General features: G+C 38.5%; 1 protein-coding gene across 1 annotated transcript; it reads left to right on the top strand.

Moving 5' to 3' along the window:
• The first annotated feature begins 4153 nt into the window (after positions 1-4153).
• On the top strand, positions 4154-8183 carry LOC103927433 (glycerol kinase). The gene is made up of 5 exons (XM_009336353.3): positions 4154-4651; positions 4739-4960; positions 5538-6504; positions 7533-7779; positions 7879-8183. Exons 1-4 carry the CDS (start codon positions 4494-4496, stop codon positions 7776-7778), a joined length of 1593 nt encoding a protein of 530 aa, XP_009334628.2. The 5' UTR covers positions 4154-4493; the 3' UTR covers position 7779; positions 7879-8183.
• The last annotated feature ends 4859 nt before the right edge of the window (positions 8184-13042 follow it).

Here is a 13042-nt window from a genome sequence, read left to right as displayed (position 1 = left end):
GCGCGTGGCCAGGGCGTGTGGCCGTGCCTTGGCCTGCGCGTGGGGGCGCGTGCGACGGTGAAAAATTATTTTAAAAATATGGGGATGTTCCTGAGGTTGAGTAGATCACGTTGGTGTATTCATATACCCCATTTGAGCATTGTATGAGAAGTTATTTCTAAAGTTTGGTTATGTGCTTTAAAATTAACGTTTTTATAGTTGTTTCGCATATAGGTGAGACGTATCCCGAGGACGAGCGTGGTCACTCAAGGCAGGGGGTTACGACCCTTCCACTTACCAGTGAGTGGGCTTTTGGTTTTCAGTATATACCTATATACTTATATTTTTCCCAGAAATTGATTTGAATTGTCATTTGCCATATGCCATGCATTAGATTATCGTTATTTATGCATCGTTAGTTGCATTATTAGTCGTATATATATACATATGCATATTGGGTGCTGCGGACGCACAGGTAAGTGCCAGGTAAGTGTTATTCATGTTTACATTCAGTAGCGATTCGAGATGCTTAGAGAGCTCATAACCTGCACCCCCGGTGTTAGTGCTCCCGCCCAGAGTTGGGCACAGTCCTTCACGTGTTGTTCACCTCCCGCACCACACGCTCAGCTTGGATCTAAGTTAGGTGCACAGTCCTGTCGTACAGACCACATTAGGTGGTTCCGACTCGTAGGTGACCCGCGATTATTCACACAGCCTTTACGTGATCGTAGCACTAGAGCGTTTATATGTATTACACCCAGGCCTGTCGTACAGACCACTTTAGGTGGTTCCGACTCGTGGGCAGGTTTAGTTAGTTACTGAGATTTAAGCTCTAGATTCAACCGTACAGGTCACGTTAGGTGACTCCGGCTGCCGAACTATATTGATATTGATATGATTTTCACCTGAGCACTTGCATTTCATTGTGAGTTTTGGCATGGCATATCCTAAAGCATGATTGGTATATATATATATATGTGTGTGTGTGTGTGTGTGTACATATGTTTATTTTCTGGGAAGTATACAGGTTTTACGGCGAGGGGTTAGGACTTATTTGTTAAATGGTTTTCGAAAAGCTTTGTTTTTGCCCACTCACGCTTTTGTTTTGCGCCCTTCCAGGTTCTAGTTGTCTAGCAGGTTGGGTGGTTTCCCAGAAGGCTTTCCTGGCATTTCTGACAGACGATCACCAACGTAGGGCCACCTTCGGGTGTACTGTTGTTGTGTCATTTTCTTTTGGACTGCTTTAGGCTTATTGCTCTGAACTTGTGTCCCACTTATGCTAGCACTTGTTCTATTACCTGTTGTATGCTAGTTTTCATTTATTCGTACTTTTGCATTATTATTTTATTAGCTTCCGCACTGTGCACATGGTTACGTCACTTCCTTGTGACGGCCAGTATGCCCTGATCTCGATCGGGGTGTGTCAGGTTATTTTACTTTTTTTTTTTAACGGGTGTTACACGACACGACCTATTAAGATATCGAGTATGACACGAACACGAAAAACACGACACGAATGCCAGGTCTAATGAGTCAATTTTATATTATATATTTAACCCTATTCTTAGTATATTTTGGTTGATATTTTGGAAGAATTTTGATACTTTGAATTATATTTCTAATATAGGACATTCAACTTCCTCTGAAGCAAAATGTGGCCAAATGGATGAATTTTGGAGTAATTCTAGTTGGAGGATATTCGTGATTCACTTGGCTTGATTGTACCAAAATATCAGATTTTTCCACCAAGTGATTAGTTTTTTGCGATAAAATAAATAAGCAATGCGTGATGCTGGAATAGTGACGTTTTGGGCTTGACTTGCATTTTTGGAGCCTAAGATGGCCTTGGATGGTTTTATGGCTTTTTGGAGATGTGTTCAAAACGTCCTGATCTTCAAAACAAGAAATTATGGGCCGGATTTGGAGGAGATTTGAGGCTAAAACGTGGCTGGACAAGTACTTGGTAGATTCTCCTAGTTTAATTAAGACTTTATTTTCTAAGATATTTTATTATTATTTAGTTTCCTAGTTGGAATAAAGGACCTATGTTTTAGGGTTTGTGCGATGGCTTAGCAAATATATTGCTTTTGCTGTTCTTAGTTTTGGCTACACTTTCTTTTATGCAACTTTGGAGATAGAGAGTAATTGCTAGGGTTCTTGGAGATTTTCTACTTTAAGGTGTTTTCATTTCTTTTATTCCAATAATATTCTCTATAATTTTCATTATGAATATGCATAACTAATTCTTTTTGCTAGGGCGAAACCTTGAGCCTTAGCATGAATATGTAATTTTTATTTAATTGCTTATGATTGATTGCATGCACACTTTGAATTATTAATCACCGTGATTAAAACTATCCAATTGTCTTAATGCCTGTTCACCATTAGAATCTTTAGAAAAGTAATTTGATGCAATTTTGGTCGGAAGGTTCCCTGAAATTGGCGCTGGCTTCTTGTGATTAATAATTGTAATTTCACTTAGGATGAACACCACATCCTAAGGGTTGCATGGTTTTTCAAAGGGTTTTCATGAAGCATAATGAGTCTCTCATGTTTGAATTTGATCCAAATGTTCGGACGGGTTGCAAGTTAGATATACGTTCTATGTTGGAGGTTCCAAGTAGAATATCAATTAGGAAAACCTAACCTTCAAAGTGGCATGTGTAGATCATAAGTAATCAGTAAAAATACATAGGATTGCTAAGTGATGGTGGAAACCTAGTGATTTCTTAATTTGATTTCTCCAAAACTTTTCCTTTTCTTTCAGCTTTAATTTCTTTTATTAAATTAGGTCATGAAAATCAATTATCTCAAATATCTATTTTACAATAATTAGTTGGAATTTGGTTCATTTCGAATTATTTAATAATCCCTATGGAGAACAACCTTGCGAGATCCGTTTATACTACAATAAACTTGTCATTCTTGCAAGTATCACAGGAGTTTTTAATCCTTTTGCGTGTGTAGTAAATTCCCTATCATCTACACAAGTCCCTTCCAAGGGTATTTCGACATGTGATTCCATTTTCACACTTTATTTCTTCAAATTCAATTGTTTTAGTGGAGCTTTTTCTAATGGTTTTGCTTAGGTACAGTTGTTATCGGAGATCTTGTTCTTCCTAATTTGAGCGACTACGACCCCACAAAGTAAATGTGAGTGGGTCTTTGCCTTCAAATATTATCATTATATAGTTTCTTTAAAAGCGTTTTGATTGTGTGTCATACCACGATTATACTTAAGAAATAATAAGTGTTTTATTCTTTATTATTTAATTATTACATGTGAGTATAACTATGGTATGACTACACCCATTGCTTTATCTGCTCATTTTTACATGTATGTACAATGTTATCTTTATTTGTATAGTCCAGACCAAGAACCAGCTTTCCATGTATGTTCATATACACCATTTACGTTCACTTTGGGACCAGAGTAGGTGTCAACCTATTCCAAAGTGATTGTATGCCAACCTGTCCCAGAGTAGTTTTGCATTAGGCAACTGGGACCTGTATGCGAGTGCTTAGCCCCAACTTCATGTGATTGTAGTACTAGAACGTAAATTTTACACCTAGCATGTTCATATAGTTAATTCTGCATGACTTGTGTGCTTACATAATTTGATGCGCATTAACTATGTGTTATTATTATTCTTTTTACTATGTTGTACACGTATCCTTAAATTACTACATATGTTGGGTACTTTACAATATATACTTATGATTATCGATAAACGCTGACCTACACTTGTGTTAATGTAGGTTCCTTTAATTGTTAAAATGTGTCCATCATTATGGGATGAGAACATTCTTCATTTTGTGCTGCACTCTTATCTAAGTTTTGACTCTTATACTTTGTAGTAAGGGTTCAAATCCTCTCACATTGCGTACTCTCACCTTAATTACTTTAAGTTAAATGTCAACTATATAATGGTCTACATCGTGTTATACAAGTTGCTTTTGGAGTTGCCATTCAAAATTTGAAGCACGAGATGCATCCTTCAAAATTCCCCGTGAAAATGCACGAGAAGGGAGCGCACCAAGTCAAAAGCACGCGGTAGATCACAGCCAAAAGTGCGTCACAAAATTAAAAGAGGCGCCATGTGGCAATAAATGGCGCTCAAAGTCGTTCAACCAAACCAACTACTCCGGAGAAGAATCTACATCACACAAACTCAAAACCTCACTCTCCGCCGACAAAGGAGCTCTGTACTAAAAGCCTAAACAAAAATCCAAATTTTTCACTCCACAAATCAAATTTCTTGGAAAAAATGGAAAATTTGTCATTATTATTGTTTCCCATATCTGCATTTCCATAATTTATTCATCAATCTTATCTTAACCAATTTAAAAATCTCTGCAATTACTGAATGTGACCCCATTAATGGTGGTTGGATAAACTTTGTCCGCAACCCAAGAAACCAGTTCTCCCAAAATCCTCTCTCTTTCTGTTCTTTCCCTCCCTCTTCAAAAACCCAGAACAAAAGTTTGGATCTTTGGAGTTTGCAGGAACAAAAATGTCAAAAAAACCAGAGGACTCGAAAAAACCAGATGAAGTGTTCATTGGGTCGATTGACCAAGGCACCACCAGCACCAGATTCATAATCTACGACCGTTCGGCCCGCGCAATTGGCTCCCACCAGGTCGAGTTCACTCAGTTCTACCCGGAAGCCGGGTAAGCAAATGAATCAATGAATCGATCAAAGAGTCCATTTTTTCACTTTTGCTCTAGGATTGGATGGTTTTTTTTTTTTTTCGGCAGGTGGGTTGAGCATGATGCGATGGAGATATTGGAGAGTGTGAGAGTTTGCATGGCGAAGGCTCTCGACAAGGCCACAGCTGATGGGCACAACGTGGACAGTGGGCTCAAGGCTATAGGGTTGACCAATCAGAGAGAGACAACTCTGGTTTGGAGCAAGTCCACTGGATGCCCTCTCTACAATGCTATTGTTTGGATGGATGTCCGTACCAGTTCTATTTGCAGGTACTCTGTTCCACTGTTTTTTCTTGTCTGCAATTGTTTAAATTTGAAATCAGGATCTGCAGATGCTCAGATTGTGATTTCTCGATTGGGTTCCTTAATTGGGTGCTTGCTGTTTTTGGACTTTGATGAATATTGATAGTGTTTTTGTTTGGCCATTGATAATTAAGATATAATCTGTACTGATTTTCTTGGATGATTTGAATGTTAGCTGGGTTTCCAATATTTTCAATTTTGGATTCCTGCTCATTTGATGAGGTTATTTATATAGGAAATTGGAGTATGGATCCCGGAGTTTGATCCAATTGGAGCTTTGTCCCTAAACTATAAAACTGTTGGAAGTTCCATCCACGATTAAGGATTTAAAGGCACAATAAGGTTGGAAGACCCATAAAAACTATATTGCTCCAATTTGTGACAAGTTCAGGGACCGATGTTTGGGTGTGAATATTTTTTATGCTTGATGCGTCCCATGTTTGGTTTTTTTTAAGAAAATTTCAATTCCCCTGCCTTTCATATCGTCATTTCAGAATTTGGAGCTGTCTTATAATTGTAAGTATTCTGGTTATTTTTCTAATAGAAAATTGGAGAAAGAATTATCCGGGGGAAGAACTCATTTTGCGGAAACATGCGGTTTGCCCATAAGCACGTATTTCAGTGCATTGAAGCTGCTCTGGTTGTTGGAAAATGTGGATAATGTGAAAGAAGCTGTGCAATCAGGGGATGCTCTCTTTGGAACCATAGACACTTGGTTAATCTGGAATTTAACCGGTGGTGTCAAGGGAGGGATACATGTCACTGATGTCTCAAATGCATCGCGGACTATGCTTATGAATCTCAAGACCCTTGAGTGGGATAGTACCATATTGAAAACCTTAAGAATTCCAGCTGAAATTCTTCCCAAAATTGTCAGTAACTCTGAGATTATTGGAAAAATTAACACAGGATGGCCAATTACTGGAATCCCAATCTCTGGATGTCTCGGTGATCAACATGCAGCAATGTTAGGGCAAGCTTGCAGGAGAGGAGAGGCCAAAAGCACTTATGGGACGGGCGCTTTCATTCTTCTCAACACTGGTGAAGAGATAATCCAGTCAACGCATGGGCTTCTAAGCACTATGGCATTCAAACTTGGCCCTAAAGCTTCGACAAATTATGCCCTAGAGGGATCGATTGCTATTGCTGGAGCTGCGGTTCAGTGGCTTAGAGACGGTCTTGGGATCATTAAGAGCGCGAGTGAGATTGAAGATTTGGCTTTACAGGTTGAGTCCACTGGTGGGGTTTATTTTGTGCCTGCCTTTAATGGATTATTTGCTCCATGGTGGCGTGATGATGCTCGTGGGGTTTGTATTGGTATTACAAGGTTTACAAACAAGGCTCACATTTGTCGAGCAGTGCTTGAGAGTATGTGCTTCCAGGTCAAAGATGTACTGGATTCAATGCACAAAGATGCAGGGGAGAAGGGAGAGGTTAAGAACGAGAAGGGAGAGTTCCTGCTCAGAGTGGATGGTGGTGCTACTGTTAATACCCTTCTAATGCAGATTCAGGTTCGGGCCTTTTTTCATATTTTTTGCTATAATTTGCAGTGTATAGCTCAATTTTAATCAAATCCACCAATTTAGCCACATATTCTTTCCTTTTCATTTTTGTTGTTTCTGCTCATGGTTTACCAGCCTTCTCTTTGTTCCCTCTTTAGTTTTTGAATCATCCGTGGAAATATTTGTTTTTTTTCTGTCTATGATTTTAGCAACTGTGCTTTCGTTGGCGTTTTCTTTAGCTATGCTGTTCTCATGTCAAAAGAGACATTAGTTTTGTAATCTGAGAACTGACGGTGAAAATATGTATTGACATTTTCTCCAGCATGTCAGATTATGGAGAAGTTTAATCTAATGATATTTTTTTGTGCTTATGTGCTCCATCTTCTAGCGTTGCGTGCCTTAGCAAGAAATGGAACTGTCAATAAACGTCTGTCATATTTTTGTATTATGGTATTAATATGAGGCACATAATCAATGCTTTCCGTTCATTCCTTTGCCAACAAACCATCCTCTGCTTTCCATAGAGAATTATAGATATACTACTACATAAAATGAAAACATGCCAAGATGACAAGTTTTGCTTTTACATGGTTAGTAAAGAGTCTTTGACTACATTTGTTTGTAGAAAGAAGTTCATACGGTTTCTTATCTTTTCTGTCAACAATTTTGCATTTGGCTGGAGTTCCACGAGAAATATATGTTTCACCCACCAGATTAAGTTTTATAATTGTTGTATTTGTTGTTCATACTTTTTCTGCTACCAAACTTGTTAAAGGAGTAGAAAAGTAAGGAATAATAATGAAGTTTTAGAACAAAACAGTTGCCTTATCTTTGCATCACCCCCCTTAACTACTTGAACCAAAGGCCAGTGGACATCATGTTTATTAAATAATTGTGGTTAATCTTGTGTTTTTTTTTGTTATGAAATAAAGATCAGAAAAAAGAACCCGAGTGGCTAAATGCTCTTCCGCGTCTATTGTAAAAGCTTATTCATTCTGTTAATGATTGAATTTTTTCTTCATTTTGTTGTTCTGTAGGCGGACCTGTTGGGGAGCCCAGTGGTCAGACCAGCTGACATCGAGACAACAGCTCTTGGAGCAGCCTATGCTGCTGGATTAGCCGTTGGTGTTTGGAGCGAAAAGGAGATTTTCGCTAGTGAAGAGAGGACCAAGACTTCCACCATTTTCCGTCCAAAATTAGATGAAGAGTTGAGGAAGAAGAAGCTGGAATCCTGGTTCAAGGCTATATCAAGAACTTTTGACTTGGCTGATCTTTCGCTTTGATGTACTCTTCTCACTTCCTTTTTATCCTTAAAAGTTTTCTGTCTTGCTTTCTTGCTTAATCGCAACTCGAGGATCAAATCTTTGTCTGCACCAAATGCAGGAATGTCTTGCCCCTGAAAATCTGCTGTTGACGATATATGGTTCGTTGGTTGATACGTTCTTCCATGTCCCTCCCAGTCGGCACGTTCAGAATTTGATTTGCTCAAAGCCATCCGATACTTTCTACTAGCAATAATGTCATAGTTTGGCTTCAAAGTGGTGAACCGCATTTAATGTTTCTTAGTTAATACAGTAATGTGATATGTACACAAATTTCAGACACAACAAAGAAGAATATTTTCAAAATCTCCTTTCGGACATTGCATTTAATTTCCAGAGAATAAAAAGCAGTCATTAGTCTCAAAATTTGTAATTTTGGCAAAATACCCTTTGATTTGGGGTATTATTTTATTTTTTTGGAAACTTTGATTGGGGGTATTTTGTTCAGGAGAAAACGTTTGAATGTGGGCTAGAATGGACTGCAACCAGCTTTTACATGTGGGCTGGACTGGGTGAGAATGATGTGTTCCGCTCAACTTGGAAATTTTCTCCCGCACATTTTTTACCCTCGATGAGTTGTTGAGATTTAACTAAATGAGCCAAACCTTTTTCTAAAATAATGGGCAGGTGAGCCTTGCCCACCATCAACTGGCGACATGAGACATTGAAACTTAAAGAAAAATGCTGGATTATAAATCAACCAGAAGTAAAACATATTCTTTCGTTCTCCCCTTGTGGTTTACTACCTGAATACTCCTCTCAAATGAGACACCATATTGAGGAAAAAATATGATAATGATAATGACTTAGAGTCTAAGAAATTATACATACATAGAGATTTATGTTCTATGTACATAAAACATATTTATCCAATCATGCATAGAACTGTTTTATGTTTTATGTACATAAAACTCTAAGTCATAATGACTTAGACTCATTCATATAGACAATATGAGACTCATTCATCTTTATCCAATCACGCATGCATTCTAATCCTTGGGATAAATCATATTTATCCAAGGTTTAATCTAATCTCTAGCAATTTCAATTTATATAGGACTCGATCGAGCCACCCACACTTGATCTTTTGACAAGCCCTCCTTCATAAAGACTCGGCCAAAATTTATCTATTTATAAGTTGAAAGCCCATTGGCCTAAAGGTTGCCTACTAGGCTGAGGTTTGTGGCTCTCAGATTGACCCTATTTGGCCTAAACTGTCATTTCAAGCCCAATTATTGCCCTTCGCTTCTAGAATCCTCAGCCAAGGACACTTGACCTTATGGTTTTTAAGAAGCGAATATTATTTAAATTGCCCATTATCTCCATTAAATGCCTCGATTCTAGTTTTGCCTCGACCGACACACCTTTCCATTAGTTTTCACGTGTAAAGCTCTTGTGATGACTCTTTGAATTTGGCTGCTCATGCGCCATAACTTCTAGACAGTTTAATCACTAAAAGGTCTCATCTGAATAACCGCTAATCTCCAAATTACCTCATGCAACGTGAAAATTGGCTCAAGGTGTTTCGATTTTCCCTACTACAAATGATTGAATTTCTTGATTTCTTTAAGGCTAGAACAATTTGTATCTATTCTAACCTTGCCCACATAAAATCCAAAATCTATCTTTTCCTTCAAAGCTTCGAAAACACAAAACCCCAATTCTTGAAGAATTTCAATTTCCTCAACCTATCCATTTCTTCTCCCTCGCTCGCAATGGCTCTTGATTAACCCAACTCTGATTTATGCGAGAAACTCTTAATTGAGCTGTCAGTAAGAGGTTCCGCCATTTACTTCATCACGAGATCTCTCATTACTTACGAATCTTCTATTTAGAACCTAGGTCCGCATATACAGACACCGTCCCTGAAACCATCATCGCGATGATGACAGACAACCTTCTTAGGTCATTTCTCAAAAGCAATGATTGAACAAAATGGAAATTCGCCATGCCTCATGCCGCTTGGCTATTAGTTTCATCAACCTAGCCTCTATGAGTTGAAAAAATGGAAAGATTCTCTAGTATTGCTTGGAAATGACTAGGCATCTATGATGCCATCAAAATCTCGAGTAACAAGATTGTCATGGACCAGGAATTTCTCATTGCTGCTATCAACTTTTGGTGCCCAGCCTCCAACATGATGATTATGTTTCCTGGTACCATGGTGCCCATAGTGTTTGATGTTGTTGCATTTCTTGACACTCCTCTAACCGCCTCTAACTGTTTACTGATCGATGAGTCTCTCATATCATAGACACATGAAACTAATTTGAAAGCCCTCTTTGATAAAAGGGCACTCGAAAGACATGAACAAAAATTGGCCGCAGAAGCACATTTCCAATTTATCAAGAATTTGCTTAGTAATAAGACCTTACTTGATTGTTTTGTTTTAAAGAATGATGAACCACTAAAAACAGGAGAATACGAAGTGTTCATCATTTACTGGTAAAACAAGTTCATTTCCTGCCTAAAATCCTTCAAATGCTTGATCGAAAAACATGCCTGTGATCGAAGCATTGGCAAGTGGTCAACAACTAGCCCTTAGCCCTTCAATCATTTTGTACCTTTTCTAATGTCTTCATGACATTATTGCAGAAAGGATGGAACCTGTGGGATGATGATTCTCTAGGGCCAGAGAAGGCTGATCCGAATACAGTTACCTCAGACGGGACCAGAAATGATGGATTCACCATCTCCATGCGGAGTTGTATCAGACGGAATTGTGGTGCCTCCATCACCCTATTCCAAGGCAATAAGTGGAGTCTTAGTGACTCCACTGGATGACCATGCTTGTTTCTGAAGACACACAATCTTATCTGAATATGGACACAATCATATCTTTTATGTCTTGGAGTTCCTATAATCTAGGAATTGGTGTGCGCTACAAGTAATCACAACTCCTAAATTAGTGCAATATCTACTTCTAGATATCTATCCTCTAGGATCTCCCAGCTTTGAATAAGGGTTCTATTCTAAAAAGGTCTTTCTCCCATGGTATAAATACACCCATCTAGGGTTTATCTCTGCTAACGCAATCTAAACACTTCAATTCTCTTGCCCATTGGGCACACCTCCACCTCACCCCACCCACCGATCTTAGGCTTGCTCACCATTGTTTATTGTTTTACAGGTTGCTCGAGTTTGTGCACAACCACCACTCACGGCGGTACGTGAATTTGGTTCTAATAATTGGTGATTTCATTAAGAGTGAACTCTTACTCCTCTTGGCTACTCACTTTGCCAACTGACATGTTTGAAAGCTTAGTTAACAACAATGACTTTGTCGTCCTCCAAGGCAATATTTAGAAAAAATACGATAGAGTCATTGCCGTAGACAAGATGTGAGAGGACGTCATGGAAATTTGTTTGTCTCTGGAAAGTGTTTGGTAAAGCCTGCTGGATAAAGAACCTACTACACTCGCCAAAATGAAGGTGCGCGTCTAAAACCTAAATGAAGCTATTTTTTCATTTCGAAGAATTGGATACTCGAAGAACAGAAGTAGTCGATATGACTTTTGAAGAATCACTTCAACATCTTAACCCTGAAGAACACCACAAGAAATCCAGAAGGCTCCTGGGTTTCCACTCTGTCCAGTGTCGAAGAAAAGGATTCTAGAGTTAATTGCACATACGGTGAGCAAGAATACCTGGGAACACCCATAAAGAAAGAAATACAGCTTGTAAGAAACCAAGAATGGTGGCCTCCATTAACAAACCATTAGCCATCGACTTTAACATCTTGAAATTCCCATACCAAGATCTAGAAATGTCCACTCACCTCATGATGAAGACCTCATCATCAAAATACAATCTCCAATGCTTTAATAAGCCGTATCTTGTTCGACAATGGTTCAGGAATTAGTGTACTATTTAAGGACGCCGCAAAAAAGATGGGGATTCTTGACAGTGGTAATAAGGGAAAAACGACCCTTTACACCATCGACGGAGCCCCAGTTTGGCATCTGAGAACAATAAAACTGGCAGTCCAAGCAGAAGCCTACAACCACTATTGACCTTTCATGCGATGGATTGCTTGATTCCCCAAAACACCATCCTCGACCGAAATTGGTTACATAAGAAGAAGGTTGTTCCATCTAGTTATCACCAGTTACTTCGCTAACCTATTAGGAAGCTTGGGTGCACTAGTGGTTACCCAATCACATGCACCTACCTTGAAGTGTGAGAGACCCGTTGGCTCAAAGGATTCGTATCCCTGTAAGTGGAAACAAATGACACAAACTAGTCAAACTAATTCGGATCCTATCCTTGTCTCATCTGATCTATTGCATAGGGTCATTCTAGATTATGATAGTTTCTTGGAAGAGGCATAACCACCATTCGAGAACCAAGATAAATAAGAATGAGATTATCGTCGATGATGCACCTGCATTTGCAGTAGCTATTAAGATTCTGATTAGTGCTGACATCGAACCTTGCTCCATTGATGAATGTCGACATAGATTGATTGGAAAAAATGGAAGGAAGCAATCCAGGTTGAAGTTTGATAAAAGCATATTTATGCGACCTTGATAGCTTATTTCTTTGCATTTACTTAGTTAGTTTCTATTTATTAGAGTGATTTAAGCTATTTTCGTGTGTTTGTAGGTCCAATTGACTAAAGTGGCAAGAAAGTGCAATTTGGAGCAGTTTTGGGCTTGGAATGGATATCACATGCTTAGAGCAAGGTGGATGGACAAAATTGAAGTTCAAGAAAGGCTAAGAATATGGAAGAAATTAATTCAAGATTTGGAAGACAGGGAATCGGCTACAAAGGAGGAAACAAGAGTCAAACTACCTTATCTTGGCTTAGTCAATCCTAATCTTTTCCTACTTATGTTCCAGCTACCAAAGGGATTCCTAAATATATTGGGACACTTAAATATATGTTCTTTAAGTGTTTTTATTGTGTTTTGAAGTGTTTTAATGTGTCCTATAACAGAAAATCGGAAAATTTTGAAAAAAAAGGGTCATTTTTGTTTGTTGGTTTGTGTCTTAGGGTACCTTCCAACATAATGATGAGGATTTGGTTTTTAATTGCATGAATGTTAAAGAAAGTTACAAACATGGATGGAAGTTTGATATGCTCTTTGGTTTATGCTTCGTTGTAGTTGTCATTTACGAATTCACATGTAATCACAAAAAAGAAAAAAATATCAGTTTTTGTAACATGCTTGAAGGAAGGAACTCCAACTAATGCTACAACCCTGAGAGACTTGAGCCTAAAC

Source organism: the organism of the source record quoted next, unplaced genomic scaffold (genome assembly GCF_019419815.1).
Source record: "Pyrus x bretschneideri cultivar Hongxiangsu unplaced genomic scaffold, Pyrus_bretschneideri_v1 Contig26, whole genome shotgun sequence".
NCBI lineage: Eukaryota > Viridiplantae > Streptophyta > Magnoliopsida > Rosales > Rosaceae > Pyrus > Pyrus x bretschneideri.
This window is presented reverse-complemented; position numbering and strand designations above follow the sequence as displayed.

Bases quoted from the DNA above. Each gene is read 5' to 3' on its own strand.
- LOC103927433 (XM_009336353.3), top strand. From the start codon at position 4,494: ATGTCAAAAAAACCAGAGGACTCGAAAAAACCAGATGAAGTGTTCATT. The intron at 4,652-4,738 runs GTAAGCAAATGA...TTTTTTCGGCAG, and splicing joins CAGTTCTACCCGGAAGCCGG to GTGGGTTGAGCATGATGCGA. The intron at 6,505-7,532 runs GTTCGGGCCTTT...GTTGTTCTGTAG, and splicing joins CCCTTCTAATGCAGATTCAG to GCGGACCTGTTGGGGAGCCC.